This window comes from Dipodomys spectabilis, unplaced genomic scaffold, assembly GCF_019054845.1.
Source record: "Dipodomys spectabilis isolate Male_0828 unplaced genomic scaffold, ASM1905484v1 ptg000096l, whole genome shotgun sequence".
NCBI lineage: Eukaryota > Metazoa > Chordata > Mammalia > Rodentia > Heteromyidae > Dipodomys > Dipodomys spectabilis.
This window is the reverse complement of record NW_024870773.1, coordinates 29897171-29917838: the sequence shown is the minus strand read 5'-3', so window position 1 is coordinate 29917838 and position 20668 is coordinate 29897171. Positions and strand designations below refer to the sequence as shown.

Genomic DNA, 20668 nt, shown 5'->3' with positions numbered 1-20668 from the left:
CAAACATGGTAAGAGTGGCCAATAGTCCCCAGTAAATCTGAAGGCTTAGACCAAGGGTTCCTGGGAGCCCAGAATACTAGTGGCCACTCTAGACAAAAAAAAAAAAAAAAAAAAAAGGCAGGGTAACTTGGCACCCAAAAGCAAACAGACACACTGTAGGTAATTTATCTTCCTGAATTATTTTTGTTTTGTGGGAAATGGCAACTGCATGTCAGTGATCTATCCTAGCTTTTTTCATCAGACCTTGTAGTTTTTCCATAATACCACAACATTTACAAATCTAATTTTATTGTATAAATTCAATATGACATCATTTGATGTTAATTTGGCTTTATAAATCCTACTTCCTGACTAAAAACAAACCTATACATTTGGCCTGAAAATATAAACCATATCTTCATTGCTCATCCCTTACCCTTTGCCAAAGTGACAAGTTGATTATTATATGTGGCTGCCTATGATTTAATAATTTTTTTTAAAAAGCCTTGGAGTTCAGAGTACTTTTTTGGGGGGATACTCGTTTGTTGCTATTCTCATGAATAATTAAATTTAACATTCCTTAATGTAGTTGTAACATTTTAAAAGCTTCTCTGGATTGAATGTGTGGGTATGCAACAGAAGTTTCATTTGGAGGAACCAGAGAATGAACTCAAGGCCTCACACTTTCTAGCAAGGTGCTCTACCACTAGAGCCATACCTCCAGTCAGGCAGGATGAAGTCTTAATAGGACACAGTTCACAGTTTTTTAGGAGCTAGCACAGGGCCCCATCACCACTGTTCTCCTTCACCCTAAAAAAAAGAGCCAGTATACAGTAGTATATGTAGGAAAATAAAAAGTAAAAAAAGACTTTTTATAAAAACTACATTGCTGCCAAGTACCTGTGGCTCATGCCTATAAGCCTAGCTACTCAGAAGGCTAGGATCTGAGGATTGTGGTTCAAAGTCAGCCTACACAGAAAAGTCCCTAAGACTCCCAAGAAGTGGCAGAGCACTAGCCTTGAGCAAAAAACGTTCAGGGACAATGCCCAGGCATTGAGTTCAAGCCTCAGGACTAGCAAAGAAAAAAGCAAAACAAAAAACCAAAAAAACAAAAAACCCTCAAGATTTCTTTATAAAATTGAAAACAAAAAGAAAAAACTGTATCACATCGTAGTTCAGAGACAGGATATAGCTTTAGCATGGTGTTCAAACATACCTACTAAAGCTTTCTCTCTCAAATTTTACCTTTTGTATTTTTAAGAAATTTAAATAAAACAACACGACCTAGCAGCTATACCATGTATCGTCCTTACATCCCAAGTTTACAGCTCTAATCAGGAGACTCAGCCACCCTCAGCAGATTAGTCCAAGCTTGGCTTGTCCTGGGAAGTTCAGTAGTTGAGTATCTCTGCCCTCCACTGGCACGGCATCCTCCACCAGCACATCCACCAAACCCTTTGTGTGATTAATAGGCGATGACTGGCACCTGGGATATTTAAGATGTTTTGCATGGTTCTTAAGCAAACAAGCCAATCAAGACATGTTGCAGAGGGTCCTAGAAGTCTCTTTGACTAATAACCATAGAGTAGCAATAAAATCCAATTGCCATAATTTACAATTCAGAATTTTACATTTAAAATTTTATCAATAATCCCTGAAAATTAATTGGGGATAAAAGCAAAATAAAAGTTTAAAAATGAGTAACTGTATCTTTAAAATGTTGTCACTTGTTGATGCTTATACCTTACTTTTTGCACATACTTCCCTATTTGAAATGCAATAAAAACTTTGGTTAGTAGAACACTGGGATCTGAAGTTGGCTGAAGGCTACAGGGCCCCTAGTCCAGTCTCTTTTACTGCCTTGTCCCAGGTCCTGTTGGTTTCAACACAGCTCCAAATGGGATTACTGATGACTTATTTGATAATTCCAAGTTGTAAGGCTTTGCTCTAGCATTCAGTAATCTCATTATCAAATTGTATTAGAGAGAAATACAAGTTGGCTAAATTTCTCATTTGAAAATAAATAAGGGGAAGGAATGAAAGGGAAAGAGGGAACAGCTAACACTAAGCAAAAGGAAAGAAATGTACATATCACCCAAAAGGAAAGAAATAAGTTGTATTGTCAAAGCTTATAGAACTTTATAGACCAAGATAATGATAATTTGCCTTGTGAAGGTTAAAATGTGTTTGTGACTTTAAGTATCACTATCCTACAATATTGTGAAATTTATGTGATCACTTAATCTGAATATTATTTTTTAAAAATCTAGAAAAAAAATAGGCTAAATTGGGAGTTGGTTGCCAATGCCTGTAATCCTATTTAGGAGAGGCTGAGACCCAGAGAATCCTGGTTCAAGCCAGGCCCTAGTGGCTCATGCTTATAATCCTAGCTACTCAGGAGGCTGAGATCTGAGGACTGAAGTTCAAAAGCCAGCACAGACTAGAGAGGCCAAGAGACTCTTATCTCCAATTAACCACCAGAAAACAAGAAGGGGCACTTTGGCTAGTACTACTTCAGCTAAAAGTAAGAGTGTTTCCTGCAGCAAAAGAGCTCAGGGACAGCTCCTGGTTCCCACAGCCAACAACAAAAACCTTGGTTCAATGCAAGCCCAAGCAGAAAAGTCAATTGGAGACACAATCTACGACTAATGAACAAAATGCTGGACTGGAGGTGTGATCCAAGTGGTAGCATGTCAAACATAAATAAGAAAGCCAAGATCCAGTTGGATGCTGGTGGCTCGTATCTGTAATCCCAGCTACTTAAGAAGCTGAGATCTGAGAATCATGGTTCAAAACGAGCCCAGGCAAGAAAGGCCTGGAAACCAGCAGGAAACCAGAAGTGGACTGTGGTAGAGCACTAGCCTTCAACAAAAGAGCTCAGAGACAGCACCAGGCCCTGAGTTCAAGCCCCATGACGGACCCATCCACACACACACAAAAAAAAATGAAAGCCAAGGGCAAGAGGCTCTGAGTTCAGGCCTCAGAACTGGCGTAAAAAATAAAGTGAACAGAGCTGTGCACTAGTGGCTCACACCTGTAATCCTAGCTACTCAGGAGACTGAGATCTGAGGATCACAGTCCACAGCTAGTCCAAGCAGGAAAGTCCATGTGACTCTGATCTCCAACAACCTACCAAATGGCAGAAAATGGAGTGCTCACCTTGAGTAAAATAAGCTCATGGACAGTGCCCAGCCCCTGAATTCAAGTCCCAGGGCAGGGAAAACAAAAAGGGTCTGACATAGGGGCAACAAACTAGGCACTGGTGGCTAATCCCAGCTGAGATTTAAGGATTGTGGTTTGAAGCCAGGTGAGACAGTTAAGTCCGTGAGACTTTTGTTTTGGGTCCGGTCGTGGGGCCTGAACTCTGGGCCTGGGCGCTGTCCCTCAGCTCTTCAGCTCAAGGCTAGCGCCCTACCACTTGAGCCACAGAGCTGCTTCTGGCTTTTTTTTCTTTTTGTTTATGTGGTGCTGAGGAATCCAACCCAGGGCCTCAGGCATGCAAGGCAAGCGCTCTACCACTAAGCCACCTTCCCAGCCCAGTCCGTGAGATTTTTATTTTTTTTATTAGCCACCAAAAAGCCGGAAGTGGAGCTGTAGCTCAAGTCGTAGAGTACCAGACTCAAACAAAAAGGCTAAAAATAAAGCGCCAGGAGACTAAGATCTGAGGAACACAGTTCAAAGCCAGCCCAGGCAGTAAACTCCATACGACTCTTATCTCCAAAGTGGTAGAGTGCTAGCCTTGAGCTGAAGAGCTCAGGGACAGTGCCCAGGCCCAGAGTTCAAGCTCCACGACTGACAAAAAAAAAAAAAAAAGCTAATGAATAATAACCATGCCCTTGAGTCAAGCTCCAGTACCAGCACAGGGGAAAAACAAATAACAAACCCACAACCAAAAGAATAACCAGCCAAAAGGGGTTGGGATATAGCTCAAATCATATAGATTCCACGCCTATCAAGCCTGAAACCCTGAGTCAAAGCTTAGTAACACAAAAAGTAAACAACAACAAAAAAGCAAACTGCTTAGAAAAAGATTTACTAAGAATAATAGATACCCTTTGACAAAGAACTCTATCACACCCTCAGCATTTTAGTTTTAGTATTAATCACTACGATAATGTATATTCTTCCTGCTCAGGAAGAGGCCTGGACATGTAGCTTAGCACTGTAGCATTGACAGCATGTGCAAAGAATTAAGGAACAAACATACTGTAACTTGTAATATGCCTTTCTATCATAGGAGTCCTTGAGGAAAATATTGAAAATGAAAGAATACGCAAAGTTACTTGGGAAGTTACTTGGGTTGTCGCTTAACTCAGTGAATGAGCTCTGTACCAAAAAACACAACCAAACCAAGAAAGCACCCCAATAAACAAACACACATACCCATATAAAACCAATTACTAACACTTGTATGGTTTATGAGTCTTTTTCCCTTCAAACTTACCATCTGTACACTTTTTTCTAATTCCTGGGGAATTGCAAATGTAGATGAAGGAGCTTGAGTAAGAGGCCAAGCGCCAGCCTAGAAGAAAAAAAGAAGTTAAAATTTAAATAGAGCAACATCTAACTTGAAAGCAAGTATTTTTGAAATGTTGATTTAAAAAACTCAACAGCAGGACTACCTAGGCATGATTAACTTCCCATTAAGATAACAGGTAACCAAGGAGCCCCACCTCACTCCCAGAAGCAGATGCAATCCCGTGTCCCCTTATCAGTCCTTTCTTTGCCTCACTAGGTTTGATGGTAAATGTCCATAGAAAACACTTCATACCTGTAGAACATAGATTTGAAAACTAATTCCCAAATCTATTACTGTGTCTTGGTTTTTGATAAAGTTGTTGAACTTATTGTTGAGATCAGCACTGACACTCATATCTGTGTACATCCGATGTAGCTTGCTGGTAAACTCATAACCACAGGCTTGCTGCAAAAAGAATAAGTTTTAGAGAGAATGATGAAAAATGACATTGATCAAGAGGCATTAACTTATAAACTGATTTGTTGAGGGGTAACTCTTTTTGTACATCTACTTAAATAAAAAATACAATTTTAAAAATATTTTGGAAATATATACTTAAATGAAAAATAGGCAGGTGACAGTTGCTCACCCCTGTAATCCTAGTTACTAAGGAGGCTGAGATCTGAGGATTGCGCTTCAAAGCCATCCCGGGCAGGAAAGTCCATGAGACTCTTATCTCCAATTAACCACCAGAAAACCAGATGTGGCACTGTGGCTTAAGTGGTAGAGCACTAGCCTTGAGCTGAAGAGCTGAGAGACAGTACCCAGGCCCAGAGTTCAAGCCCCACAACCAACCAAAATAAACACATCAATAAGGATGTGTTACTGTATCTAGACCTTTAGGAAAATGATTTCCCTCTAAACCTAAAAAAGGTTTTTTAAATCCATGCATATTATAACACTGCAAAAACATTTCTTACTATCTATGGGATATTTTTCTCAGTTATACAGAATATCAAATACACATTGAAGTTTACTGGAAGTGCTCTAGTTATGGTCAATTTCACTGTCCTTTGAACACAAAAGCTCATGCTCTGATGTAGCTAGAAGAATCTATTTTTGTCATTTGGGCTTTTGATGTCTTAATCAAAAGTCATGAAAATTACTTCCAGCTTTTCTGCTAAGAATTTATTGTTTTGCCTCTTTCATTTATATCTTCAACTCACTAGTAGTGAATTTTTACAGACAGTATAAGAACAGATTCAACTTCAGTTTTTTTCAGATAGATGTCTAGTTGTCAAAAATAAAAAACATCTGTTCTTAAGAAACACTAAATATATGGGCTGGGAAGGTGGCTCAGTGGTAGAGCGCATGCCTTGCATGCCAGAGGCCCTGGGTTCGATTCCTCAGCACCACATAAGCAAAAAGGAAAAAGCCAGAAGTGGTGCTGTGGCTCAAGTGGTAGAGTGCTAGCCTTGAGCTGAAGAGCTGAGGGACAGCGCCCAGGCCCAGAGTTCAGGCCCCATGACCGGACCCCCCAAAAAAAACAAAAATAAAAGAATAAAAAATAATGCACATCATTTAAAAAAAAAAAAAACTTAAAAAAAAAAAAAAGAAACACTAAATATATTGGGGGGAAAGCAAAGGAAGAGATGACACTATCCAAAAATAAGAAATATACTTATTGGGGCTGGGAAGGTGGCTCAGTGGTAGAGCGCTTGCCTTGCATGCCTGAGGCCCTGGGTTCGATTCCTCAGCACCACATAAGCAAAAAGAAAAAAGCCAGAAGTGGTGCTGTGGCTCAAGCGGTAGAGCGCTAGCCTTGAGCTGAAGAGCTGAGGGACAGCGCCCAGGCCCAGAGTTCAGGCCCCAGGACCGGACCCCCCCAAAAAAAAAAAAAAAAAAAATATATATATATATATATATATATATATATATATATATACTTATTACCTGAAATTCATTAATAATAAAATTATATTTAAAAAAAAAAACAGAACTTTCACATAAATTTCCTAACAGCCAATATGAAATCAACTTACTTCTCTTGGTGTGTAAGAAAAATGAACTCAAATTCACCTGCACTACAAGTGTATTCATTCATAAGTAAAATTAGTTATTTTCAAATTAATGCTAATTATCTTGGAGATCTTTTCTGTGTAAGCATATATAGAAATACATAGCCGCCCCCCCCTCACTTTTTTTTTGCCTTCCCAGTACCAGGGTTTGAACTCAGGACCCTGTATTGCTAGGCAGGTGCTCTACTACTTGAGCCATGCCCCCAGGAACATAATTCCCTACACAGACCATCATACATTTAACCTGTCCATGTTAATGAATTACTTCCCATTATTCCCTACCATGCAGCAGTGAAGACATTTATGTGTTGGTGTAATAATTTCAGGACAAACGTTTATATTACCTTTAATTTATTGATCATGGCTTCTTCAGAATCCATAGACATTGATAACCCATGAATTAGACGTTTCGCCAACATTCTTGCATAGAACTACATGAAAAAGTATGTTTAAAATATTATTTTTTATAATTTCAAAAATAAACAAAACTAGCAATTCAAATAAAAACTTTTCACACCTTACCTTTTGGAAAACATCTTTATCATCAATATATTTGAAAACAGTAATGAAGCTTGTGAGTTTGTCTTCTACTTCATTCTCAGTCATCCCTTTTGCTGACTTTTTTAGCAAATTGTCACAGTACTTAGCAAGCTAAAATAGAAATTGATAATAAATCTTACAAACAACCCTTTTAGACACATCATACTTCCAAGAAGGCAAAGTGGCAACAATACAAAATAAGATCAACAAGATGAGGTTTGCTATCCTAGTCTGTTTCAAAAATTTTAACACTGGGGGCTGGGAATGTGGCTTAATGGTAGAGTGCTTGCCTTGCATTAATGAAGCCTGGGTTTAATTCCTCAGTACCACATAAACAGGTAAAGCCAGAAGTAGCGCTGTGGCTCAAATGGTAGAGCACTAACTAGCCTTGAGCACAGAGAAAGTGCCCAGGCCCTGAGTTCAAGCTCCAGGACTACCAAATAAAAAATAATAACATCAAATATACATGCCAATGTAAATTTTTAAAAAGCTTTTAAATTTTTAAAGACACTAGAAATAGTTCAACACCTTGGTGACCAATAAAATGTTGTTGTAAGTAATATAATTATTTTGAGGGAGGATCTCACTATGTAGCCCAGGCTGACAGCAAATTTGTAATCAGCCTGGCTCACCCTCACAAGTGTGGGAATTACAGTTACCATAAACAGATAGAAATAATAATTTTGATGGTGATCAATTACACTTGAAAATATTATATCAAACTTATAAACAAGTTTCCTTCAAAAGTGATCAAATTCGAGGTTTTCTTTCAGATTTCAAAGGCAACAAAATTAGCATGAAAGGAAATGTAAATTATTTCCAAGAACACATACTTTTAACCCAATCTTTATAAAATATTTTCTCCTTTAATTATTTCTTAAGAAAGGTACATGGGCCTATTGCATTCCTTACATAAATGCCAATTTATGTAAGACGTAAGTAATCACCTTCTAAAAAATGCCACAAAAATTACTGAATGCTGTTCCATGTTCTTCCCCCAATTTTTTTTTTTTGAGGTGTCAGTCCTGGGGTATGGACTCAGGGCCTAGGTGTTTCCCTAAGCTTCTCTGCTCAAGGCTAGTGTTCTACCACTTGAACTACAGCTTCATTTCCAGTTTTTTGGGGTAGCTAATTAGGGATAAGACTTTCCTGTCTGGTTTGCCTTTGAACTGTGATCCTCAGATCTCAGTCTCCTGAGTAGCTAAGATTACATCATGCTTTTTTTTTTTTTTTTTTTTTTGGTCAGTTGTGGGGCTTGAACTCTGGGCTTGGGCACTGTCCCTCAGCTCTTCAGCTCAAGGCGAATGTTCTACCACTTGAGCCACAGCACCATTTCCATGAGTAGCTAAGATTACAGACTTCAGCCACCAACGCCCGGCTCCAACAATTACTTTTAAGCAACCATCACTTACCAGTTCTGGTGCTTTGCAAACTGATTTGGGCTCTCTGTAATTTACAACTGATGTAAGGGCCTAAAAAGAAAGCAAGTCAGTAATTAGCCATGAGGAAAGCAGAGGTGCTATAATCTGTGTGTCCCAAATTACCACCTGATCTGTTTTGGATCCTAAGTGCCCCCAAAGGCCGTGTGCTGCAGGCTTGGTTGGTCAGCCTGTGACCCTGTTGGGGAGAGTTATGTCGCTGGGGCTGGGGCCTGGAAGGGCAACCAGACCATGCTCTTCTCTCGTCTCCCACTCCTACCCGTTTCCCCAGACACCACAAAAAGGACAGCCTCCCTCTACCACATTCTCTAGCCACAGGCCCAGAAGATCACAGATTGATGCCGGGTGCCGGTGCATAAGCTTAAGCCTGTAATCCTAGCTACTCAGGAGACTGAGACCTGAGGATTACAGTTCAAAGCCAGCCTGGGCAAGAAAGCCCATGAGACTCATCTCTAATTAACCACCAGAGAACCAGAAGTGGTGCTGTGGCTCAAGTGGTAGAGCACTCGCCTTTAGCTGAAGGGACAGTGTCCAGGCCCAGAGTTCAAGCCCCACCACTGACCAAAAAAAAAACAACAAAAAAGATCACAGTCTGAAGCCTGATACCATAGTGGTGTTATGCAGATGAAAATCTAATGCACCACCCCATATAATAAATTTTAGTGGTAGACTAGTAGACTCATCTAACTATATTCATAATTATCATATTCTATATAATTCTTTATAACTCAGTCCTGAAATCTGAACCATGCAAGTACATTTTCTATGTAGAAGATCAAGATTCTTCAAGTCTGTCAAACATTTGTCTTTCAATTACTACTGAATATAGCCTAAATATAATTTTTCAAAAAAGAAGTACTAAAAGAGACTAAAATGGTGCATGCATTTTAGAAGATGGTAGTTTACTACAAATTCACTTACTTTATTAATAATTTCATGAAGTCTAAGAGTAAAATAATGAGACTTTTACATACATATATAATACTTATGTATTAAAAAGTTACCTTATCCAATGCACTCATAAAATGCTGGTCACCATTCAAAACAGTGTTGATTAACTGAACAAATTTACCATGTACTTCCAAAACTGACTCCACAAATAGTGTTGGCATCTAAAAATAAGAAATACAAGGTATAAAAACCAATTTTAAGAAATTCAAGAATAAAGTCAGATGTGAAAAGACTTAAGAGTTAATTTTACCCCAAATCACATTTCATATTCAGTTATCTTTCTTTTAGAAATGTCTTTACTTAAAATGGTTTCAAAAATTTCAAAAGTTTAGCTGGGAGCTGGTGGCTCACACTTGTAATCCTAGCTACTCAGAAGGCTGAGCTCTGATTCAAAGCCAGCTCATGCAGGAAAGTCCATGAGACTCTTATCTCCAATTAACCACCAGAAAATCTGAAGTGGTGCCGTGGCTCAAGTGGTAGAGCACTCATCTTGAAATGAAGAGTTCAGGGACAGTGCCCAGGCCCAGAGTTCAAGCCCCATGACTGACCAAAAAAAAAAAAAAAAAAATTCAAAGTTTGATGGTCACATTAGTTTGTCATTCAACACCAGAACCTAACATCTAAAACCTTTTCCAGATGAATATGTAAACGTCAGGAAAGCACTATCACAGAGGTAAGGCAAAGTTGCCTACAAAATAACTAGCTGCTGAAAGAGTAGAGAGTGGTAAGCTTGTTTTGGTGATGAGATACTTGGAGCTGGGGAGTTAATCCACACACAGCTCAGCAAACAATGCCCAGTGCAAATGTGTGAGTTTTTCCTCTGAATGGAGACAACTGCAGAAGTTCAGCCTTAGGGCAGAAGCAAATCACTGAACTTCTGCCAATGCACACACCTGTACTTTTCCCAGTTTTGACACTAAATGCTATGCTTCTTTGCCCAATGTCATTCATGATATTGATCTAAATACATATAAACTAAAACTCAGATTAGCAAATAGAAGAATAAACCTAAATATGAAAAATCTAAAAATTCTCTAAAATTGGAAAGCATAATTCACTTCAGCAGTAAATAATGCTAAAGAGAAACTTCCTACCAAGTTGATCTCTTCCTAATAAGCACTCCTAAGCAATATGACATGGCTCATACCTGTAATACTAGCTACTTAATGTGCTGAGATCTGAGAACCAGGGTTCAAAGCCAGCTTAGACAGAAAACTCTGTGAGACTCTAATCTCCAAGTAAGCAAGTGCTACAGCACCAGCCTTGACCTTCTGCTTTTTGTAAAGCCAAGTTTGAATACAATTCCCTGAGACCAAGCCCCAGAACTAGCACCAGGACAAAAAAAAAAAAAGGTCACTGCATTATAGGGCCAGAAATATCTTATGTTCTGTCCAACTTAATAGCAACCACCACAAGTAATAGGCAAAAAGGCAACATGGTAAAAGATTGGGATGAAGCTAGGCACCAGTGGCTTACACCTGTAATCCTAACTACTACTCAGGAGGCTGAGATCTGAGAATTGCACTTCAAAGCCAGTTCAGGCAGCAAAGTCCATGAGATTCTTATCTCCAATTAACCAGCAGAAAACCAGATGTGGTGCTGTGGCTCAAGAGATAGAGTGCTAGGGAGGGGAAGGGGGGAGGATGGGAAGAGATGGGAAGGGGAAACAAAGGAGGAGGCTACAATGCTTGATAAGAAATGTACTCATTATCTTGCCCATGTAATTGTAACCCCTCTGTACAGTATTTTCACAATAAAAAATAAATTAAAAATTAAAAAAAAAAAAAAGGTAGAGTGCTAGCCTTGAGCAGAAGAGCTAAGGCCATGAGTTCAAGCCCCATGACTGACAAAAAAAAAAAAAAAAAAAAAGATTTGGGATGTGATTGACAAAGAAAGGTATTAGGTATGTGAGGGTTATTGTTTGAGGCACTGTGAATAGTCAACATTTGTTTTCATCTCCACTTACAAGAAAAACAGTTATAGAGAAACTAAAAACATATTTTTGTGTGAAGTTAGATGCCAAGGGAACAAACACATCAATATGGCTAGAAGCAGCCAATGTCATTCAATAGTGACATATCTGTTAATACGATGAAACATATTCTTTCATCTTATAAAACAGTAAAGCCAAAAGGACACTATGATAAATCTGAGTAGCAGATAACCTTTCTCATTCCTTACATAGAACTCACATTTTCCTGAGTAAGGGTACTGGTTGCTCTGAGACCCTCATCATGGATATGATTCTGCAGCTCCTGAATCATGTGAGGTAAGCCAGAGGACACAGCACGAAGTAAGACATACATATTTGCCATGTCTAAGGAAAAAGAAATTCCATTATTAATATTTTATTCATGAGGTAACAAAAACTTACCATAAAGAACACAAGGCATCTATGTAATCACAGCAGACTACACCCAGAAATTCCTTTCATGTACCTCCCAGCCATTCCTCCTGCTCCTTGGCAAAGGTAACCCCTATTGTGGATACTAAATCACATATTGATTTTGCCTGTCTTGAACTACAAATAATCACATAGCTATTTTTTTTGTTTTTTATTTATTTATTTATTTTTTTGTCAATCGTGGGGCCTGAACTCTGGGCCTGGGCGCTATCCCTCAGCTCTTCAGTTCAAGGCTAGTGTTCTACCACTCGAGCCACAGCACCACTTCCGGCTTTTTTCTTTTTGTTTATGTGGCGCTGAGGAATCAAACCCAGGGCCTCATGCGTGCAAGGCAAGCACTCTACCACTGAGCCACCTCCCCAGCCCTTGTTTTGGTTCTTGATGGTCCTTGAGCCTCTTTGTGTTCAAGGCTAGCGCTCTACCACTTGAGCTACAGTGCCACTTCCGGCTTTTTCTGTGTATGTGGGATTGAGCAATCAAACCCAGGGCTTCACGCATGCTAGGCAAGCACTCTACCGCTAAGCCATATTCCTAGCCCGCTGGTTTCTTTTACTCAATATTTTACAAAGATTATGTATGCCATATTTAGCTGTAGTTTAATTCCACTCCTCTGTAATACTCACTTGCATGCTGTATTTCATCCATTTTACTGTTATGAGACATTTGTGTTGCTTTCAAGTTTGTGGCTATTACAAATAATGCTGCTTTGAACAGCCATATATGTCTTTTTTATACCCAAGCAGACACATGTGGGGTAGGAATAGGGGCTTTGTGAATAATAATTATTTTCTGGGTCATAAAATACCCATCTACCTGCTTTGGTGGTGACAGTTTTTAAGGTGGTTGTATCAAACCATACCTGATGCTCCTATTCTCAGCCTCCTGAGTAGCTAGGATTATAGGCATGAACCATAATCATCTAGCTTTATATCCCTATTCTTTTTTTTTTTTTATCAGTTGTGGGATTTGAACTCTGGGCCTGGGCACTGTCCCAAAGCTCTTCAGCTCAAGACTAGTGCTCTACCCCTTGAGCCACAGTGCCATTTCCAGTTTTCTGGTGGTTAGAGGTAAGAGTCTCATGGAATTTCCTGCCTGGGCTGGTGAACGGGGATCCTCAGATCTCAGCCTCCTGAGTACTAGGCGTGAGCCACTGGTGCCTGACTTTATATCCCTATTTTAATGAGATTTTTAAATATTCTAATATCATGTATATTTGGCATTTAGGTATCATCTATTCTACAGTGTTCTACAGCATCTGTTCAAACTATGACAATTTTAGATTCTGGATATAAGTCCTTCTCAGTCATATATACATATATTATATGGACACGTATTAGAAGATATATACTAGATATATATATATATATATACATATATATATTCTTTCTGTTGGTACTTGGGTCAAAACTAAGGCCTTATGCATGCTAGGCAAAGCACTATCACTAAGTACATCTTTAGCTCCCTCTTCCCAATACACACCCCATAACTTTTGATACTCTAGTGATGCTTGTGGTCTTTAAAGAGCCACATGTGAGCTGGGAAGGTGGCTCAGTGGTAGAGTGCTTGCCTTGCAAGCATGAGGTCCTAGGTTCAATTCCTCAGCACCACATAAGCAGAAAAAGTTGGACATGGCGCTGTGGCTCGGGTAGCAGAGCTTAGCCTTGAGCTGAAACACTGAGTCACAGTGCCCAGGCCCAGAGTTCAGACCCCACTATCGACAAAAAAAAAAAAAAGAAAAGAAAAGAAAAAGAAAATTTCAGCCTGTGCTAAGGAGCCCTATGAGTTTCTCCTATTCCTTCCTGTAATGTTTCATGGTATCAGCATCAGTGGCTCATGCCTGTAATCCTAGCTACTCAGGAGGCTGAGATCTGAGGATCGTGATTCAAAGCCAGCCTGGGCAGGAATAAACCACTCAGAAAACCAGAAGTGGCAATCTGGCTCAAGTGGTGGTGGAGCGCTAGCCTAGAGCTGAACAGCTGGGGAACATCGCCCAGGCCCAGAGTTCAGGCCCCACAACCAACCAAAACAAAAACAAAAAAAGCCACACATTTTTCATTTTAACATAGAACATTGGACCAATCTGGTCCAGTGGTATTTTCTGTACTCTACTTAAAATATCTTCCCCTACTTTAAGGTTAGGAAGAAACTTTCCTCAATGTTAATATTTTACCTTTACATTTAGGTCACAAGACCCACATTATTGGTGATGAATTGCATTCATTAAATGGTAAAGCACTTGCCTGAAAGCAAACTCAGGACATGAGTTCAGGCCTCAGTATCACAGACAAGACAGACAGATATGGTATCTAAGATGAAGACTGAATGTCTTCTCTTTTTTTTTTTTCCCCCAAATGGACTCAGAACTGTGTTCGAAGACTTACATACACTGCCCTACAGGGCCACTCTGGTCTTTAACAAGTGTTACACGTGTACAGGCCACTTCTAGACTCTATTTTATTTCACTGGCCTATCTGCCTGTTCTTGTACCAGCATCTCTTCATCTTCATTGAACTTAGTCTGAAAAGACCAAGATACAAGCTGGGGCAAATTAAAACTGCCCTAGGCTAAGTCTATAAATCACTAACAATGGGCTTGGGAAGGTGGTTCAGTGGTAGAGGGCTTGCCTTGCATACATGAGGCCCTGGGTTCAATTCCTCAGCACCACATAAGCAAAAAGAAAAAAGCCGGAAGTGGCACTGTGGCTCAAGTGGTAGAGCGCTAGCCTTGAGCTGAAGAGCTGAGAGACAGCGCCCAGGTCCAGACTTCAGGCCCCACGACAGGGCCCAAAAAAAAAAAAAAAAAAAATCACTAACAATGTTGCCTTCAAGAATCTTGTTTTCTTCTATTTTTTGTCCACTGCGGGGCTTCAATTCTGGGCCTGGACACTGTCCCTGAGCTCTTCATCTCAAGGCTAGCGTTCTACCACTTGAGCCACAGCACCACTTCCAGTTTTCTGAGGGTTTATTTGAGATAAGAATCTCATGGACAGGGGCTGGGAAGGTGGCTCAGTGGTAGAGCGCTTGCCTTGCATGCCTGAGGCCCTGGGTTCGTACAATTCCTCAGCACCACATAAGCAAAAAGAAAAAAGCCGGAAGTGGTGCTGTGGCTCAAGTGCCATCAGAACACATCTTTGAAAATGTTTATCCAGAATAATCTCTTAAAATACACTAGAGTCACACTTATGTTAGCATCGCTTACCATTTTTTTTCTCTTGCCGAATGATATTATGACACTCCGCATGTAAGAACTGTAAGTGGTCTGCTACCATTCGTTGTTGACATTCATGGATCACTTTAGTATATGAACTTGGATTTAAGTATTTTCGACATCGAATTTCTTCATCTTTTAATCTACCTAGAACCTAAAGAAATACATTCTTACATTCATGAACTACTAAGTTTTTCTGAGAGGAAAAGTGTAAAATCAGTAAGTACACCAAGTAGCCAAATTTTAATGCCTATTAAAATACAGCAAAGGTAACAAATTATAGAACGTTGTTAAACTGACAATCTACAAATTATTCACTTTTTTTTTTTTTGGGTCCAGTCGTGGGGCCTGAACTCTGGGCCTGGGCACTGTCCCTCAGCTCTTCAGCTCAAGGCTAGCACTCTACTACTTGAGCCACAGTGCCACTTCTGGCTTTTTTCTTTTTGCTTATGTGGTGCTAAGGAATCGAACCCAGGGCCTCAGGCATGCAAGGCAAGCGCTCTACCACTGAGCCACCTTCCCAGCCCTTATTCACCTTTTTATAAACTTAAGCTACTAGCTATCAACCAATTTTATAAATAAGAACTGCCTTCATTTGCCAGTGTTAATCCTCTATTATATCAGACAACCTACCATGCAACCAGAAAAGCCAGTGAAGTTTATGAAAAACCAGAAAACTTACATCAAGTTGATTACATTAACAAAATTAACATGTCTATTTTACCTTGATTTCTCTTCTTGTAAAAAGGGAATAAAAACAGTAAATGCATTATACTTAACTATCACACTAAAGATTTGAGTTTAAAAGTTTTTTAAAGTTGAAGTATATTCAATCACACATACCAATCAAGACCTCTGTTAAAGTTGGTCCCTAGAAACAATGTACATGTGACCCTTTGGACACTACTGCTTGTTGGGCCAGGAAATTGTGATATTTTGAGGGGATCATCATTCTTGGAAATGTCCTAAGGAAAAGGAGGCTGAGGAAGAGAACACTTTCCTGTCTTTTCTGTGCCATCTTGTTACCCTACAAGGAATGCTCAGTGTTGAAGGAAGTCATAGAAATTAAATGTCTAGATATTCACCATGTTTCATCTGAAAAATTAAAATGGCCCTTAACAGAAGTTTAACAATCATACAGAGCATTTTTTTTTTTTTGGGGGGGGGGGGAGGTCCGGTCGTGGGGCCTGAACTCTGGCCCTGGAAACTGTCCCTCAGCTCTTGAGCTCAAGGCTAGCGCTCTACCACTTGAGCCACAGCACCCCTTCTGGCTTTTTTCTTTTTGCTTATGTGGTGGTGCTGAAGAATCGAACCCAGGGCCTAAGGCATGCAAGGCAAGCGCTCTACCACTGAGCCACCTTCCCAGTCCCATACAGAGCATATTATAAGTACATATTTTGACTAAATGCAATAGGAATTATTATATGTGACAGTAAGTAAAGGAAAATGACAGAAGGAAAAGCACAATAATCATTTAGGTAAGGAAGTACACAGCCATGAAAATGGTAGGCAACGCTGGACTGCCTTAACGCCAGTCTTGAAATACCTATAAAACCATTGGCAGGTGGCAGGGAAGGCCAAAACTCAAGAAGAGAAACAAAAAGGAAAGTAGGAAGGTTATATTAATACTAAGAATTTTAGGTTCCTAACATGAAGTATACATGGTTCACCACTGTTTTCTGTTTAAAAAAAAGACTTCCTGAATATAATTTAGTTCAATGGCCGTTGCCTTTGTTAGCAGCTTAACACAGCTTGTACACATCTACCAATTTACAATATATAATTCAATGCTTATGATGTTACATTATTAATAATGTAAAAATCACACTATAAAAATATATATATTGCACAGGTCTGTAATTTCAGCTCTCAGGTTTTGAGTTCAAGGTCAGCCTGGGCTACAAAAGACTTCATCTCAAGACAATTAAGGAACCCTAGAAATTTTTAATTTGCCACCTTAAATGGAATTTCACATTGAAAGGTATACACTTAAGGTGGCAAATTAAAATTTCTAGGGTTCCTTAAATACCTTTCAGTGTGAAATTCATTGGCATTAACTACGTTCAGTGTTTGCCTCCATCCTTTATATTTTAAAAACTTTTCCGCCTCATGCCAAACAGAAACTCTAACCCACACCCTCTCCCCATGAAAACCTCTAGCCCATCTAGCCCATCTTCTGCCTCTATGAATTTGCCTAATAGTTCATGTAAGTGGAATCATAGAATGTTTGTTTTTAGTATGGCTATTTTCAATGAACATTTTTAAGGTTCATCCATGTTGTTATCATGCACCTTTACATATAGAGTAGGCCCTTGTTATCAGTGGGTATATAGTCCCAAGGATACTACCACTGAGAAAAAAAACCACAAATGCTCAAGATGCAGAATTCAGGACTTTAGATTACCCAAATTTATCTAACACTGTAGTACTGGGCATCTCTGTATCCACAACTTCAATTAACATGGAGTAGGCTTCATTATTGTAAAAAAAAAAAAAAAAAAAAAAAAAGGGGGGGGGGGGGGACTGGGAAGGTGGCTTGGTGTAGAGTGCTTGCCTTGCATGCATGAGACCCTGAGTTTGATTCCTCAGCACCACATAAATAGAAAAAGCCGGAAGTGGTGCTGTGGCTGAAGCAATAGAGCGCTAGCCTTGAGCTAAAGAGCCGAGGGACAGCGTCCAGGCCCAGAGTTCAAGCCCCATGACCGACCAAGAAAAAAAAAAAATGCAGCTGTTCCAATTAATATTGCTCATCAAAAAAGAGTAGGCCTTATTTCATGTTCTTTATCACCAATGGATGCTTGACTCATTAGTCCCATACCCCACTTCAACAAAAGACATACTCCCTTTCAATAAGTCTTACATTTTCACTTTATTATTTTAATTAAGCATACTATGTACTCCTTTTGGCTTGAGAGGATTGTGATAACTTTCATGTGCTTTTTGGGTACCATTTGCTTCCTAGGGGGCAGGTTTTCACAAAATGAAGGGCAGGGTAACACTGAAGAAATCAATAATGATTCAAACATAACTGACGATAACTTAGGATAGAGTTTCTCTGCACCAACTGGGCCATGGAAGAATGGGAATTTTTGTTTTCAAAATTTATTTATTATTAGTACTTTATTTTACTATATTTGGCATGTAATAAATCAACGAATAAAGCAGGTTCACTATTCTACACTGAGCTAAAACATCTAGAGTGCTTCCACCATTTGCCAACAATCTTTTTGGTCACTGATATACATACAAGCTCTGTATGTACCATGAACAATCTGTACGTAAACTTTAGGATTAGATCTAGAAACTTTAATAAGGTCTGAAAATTAAATGAAACCTAAGTGCTAAGAACCAATGACTTAGTGTAGCCTGTACTTAATGGATAGGGAAAAGGTTTCAGATGATTTGACACCATCCAGAACTATGGAGTGATAAGGCAGGAAATGGATTTCTGAAAATGGACTTTGAGGACTAAGCAACAGCACCTGGGAAGCATTGAGGATTCCTGACCTATGTTCTATGGGAACTATAGGACAGCTAGCCCATTTACAATATTATCATATCTTCTTTGTTTGTTTTGGGTTTTTTGGGGGGAAGGAGTCTGGTTGTGGGGCCTGAACTCTGGGCTTGGGCGCCGTCCCTCAGCTCTTCAGCTCAAGGCTAGCGCTCTACCACTTGAGCCACAGCGCCACTTCCAGCTTTTTTCTTTTTGCTTAGGTGGTACTGAGGAATCAAACCCAGGGCCTCATGCATGCAAGGCAAGCGCTCTACCACTGAGCCAACTTCCCAGCCCTTATCATATCTTCTTGATTAAATTAACTAACAAAGTATCTGATAATAAAATGTTTGAAGCCAGGCTTCTGGTGGCTCACACCTGTAATCCTAGCTACTCAGGAGGCTGAGATCTGAGGATCGCGGTTCAAAGCCAGCCCGGGCAGGAAAGACCGTGAGACTCCTATCTCCAATAAACCAACAGAAAACCGGAAGTGGCGCTGTAGGCTCAAGTGGTAGAGCGCTGGCCTTGAGCTGAAGAGCTGAGGGACAGCACTCAGGCCCAGAGTTCAAGCCCCACAACCGACAAAAAAATAAAAAATAAAATGTTTGAACCCTTAACACTTGGATGAAAAGCCTATTTAAAAAATCTGATGTGGGCTGGGAAGATGGCTCAGTGGTAAAGTGCTTGCCTTGCATGCATGAGGCCCTGGGTTCGATTCCTCAGCACCACATAGCAGAAAAAGCTGGAAGTGGCACTGTGGCTCAAGTAGTAGAGAACCAGCCTTGAGCTGAAGAGCTGAGGGACAGTGCCCAGGCCCAGAGTTCAGGCCCCACAACTGGCAATAAAATAAAATAAAATAAAATAAAAAATCTGATGTGCAGGTTCCAGTGGCTCACAACTGTAATCCTAGCTATTCAGAAGGCTGAGATCTGAGGATCACAGTTTGAAGCCAGCTCCAGTAGAAAGTTCAAGAGACTCTTACCTCCAATTAAACCCCAAAACGCTGGAAATGGAGCTGTGGCCCCAGGACCAGCACAAAAAAAGAAAAAAGAAAAAAAGAAAAAGAAAAGAAGGAAGGAAGGAAACGAAGAGGTGAGAAGAGAAGAGAAGAGAAGAGAAGAGAAGAGAAGAGAAGAGAAGAGAAGAGAAGAGAAGAGAAGAGAAGAGAAAAGAAAGCTGGGTGCCAGTGGCTCACAACTGTAATCCTAGCTACTCAGGAGGCTGAGATCTGAGGATCACAATTCAAAGCCAGCCCAGGCAGGAAAAGCTGTGAAACAATTATCTCCAATAAACTACCAGAAAACCAGAAGTGGCACTGTAGCTCAAGTGGTAGAGTGCTAACCTTGAGCTGAAGAGCTGAGGGACAGCACCCAGGCTCAGAGTTCAAACCCATGACCGACCAAAAAAATAAAAATAAAAGAAAGAAAAAGAAAACATATGACATAATTTTTACTAAGAAAAACCCATACACACTATAAAGTATAGTGATCAAAATTAAAGTTTCAGTTTAAGTATTACTCAGCTTTCCAAAACCTTAGAAGATCCAAGGTTGATTTATCTGAGTATCTAGAATTATCTTATTTACCCTCTCATTTTTCCTTCTACTTTTTTTTGGCAGTTGTGGGGCTTGAACTCAGGGTCTGGGTGCTGTCCCTAAGCTCTTTTGCTCAAGGCTAGCACTTTGCCACTTTGAGCCACAGCTCCAGCTCCAATTTTTGAGTGGTTAATTGGAAATAAGAGTCTTATGGGGACTTTTCTGCCCAGGCTGGATTCAAACCACCATCCTCCTGAGTGCCTGGGATTATAGGTGTGAGCCACCAGCACTGGCTCCTTCTACTTCTATTTTTATTTATTTTTTTGCCAGTCCTGGGGCTTAAACTCAGGGCCTGGGCACTGTCCCTGAGCTTTTTTTGCTCAAGGCCAGAACTCTACCACTTGTGGCTCCTTCTGCTTTAAAGACAAAAATCCAAACACATAGCTTCAATACTTACCTGATTTCCTAAGCAAATCGCTAAATACAAAATCCAGTTACTATTTTGTCAAGCACATGCACATACGCTACTTAACTTTAGGGACAAATAAGCTAGATTATATGTCTTCTCAAAAAGTATATATAAA

At 39.9% G+C, this 20668-nt stretch overlaps 1 protein-coding gene across 3 annotated transcripts in view; it reads right to left on the bottom strand.

Annotated features, from left to right (window-relative positions):
• The window catches only part of Cul2 (cullin 2), a 91558-nt gene that overhangs the window by 16513 nt on the left and 54377 nt on the right, over window positions 1-20668 (bottom strand). For all 3 annotated transcript variants that reach the window (XM_042686091.1, XM_042686090.1, XM_042686089.1), the window contains exons 9-16: window positions 15049-15211; window positions 11639-11763; window positions 9500-9607; window positions 8469-8528; window positions 7039-7167; window positions 6861-6947; window positions 4751-4903; window positions 4424-4501 (exon numbers count right to left, since the gene is read on the bottom strand). In XM_042686091.1, the coding sequence (XP_042542025.1) occupies window positions 4424-4501; window positions 4751-4903; window positions 6861-6947; window positions 7039-7167; window positions 8469-8528; window positions 9500-9607; window positions 11639-11763; window positions 15049-15211 (903 nt within the window). The remainder of the gene's footprint in view (window positions 1-4423; window positions 4502-4750; window positions 4904-6860; window positions 6948-7038; window positions 7168-8468; window positions 8529-9499; window positions 9608-11638; window positions 11764-15048; window positions 15212-20668) is intronic.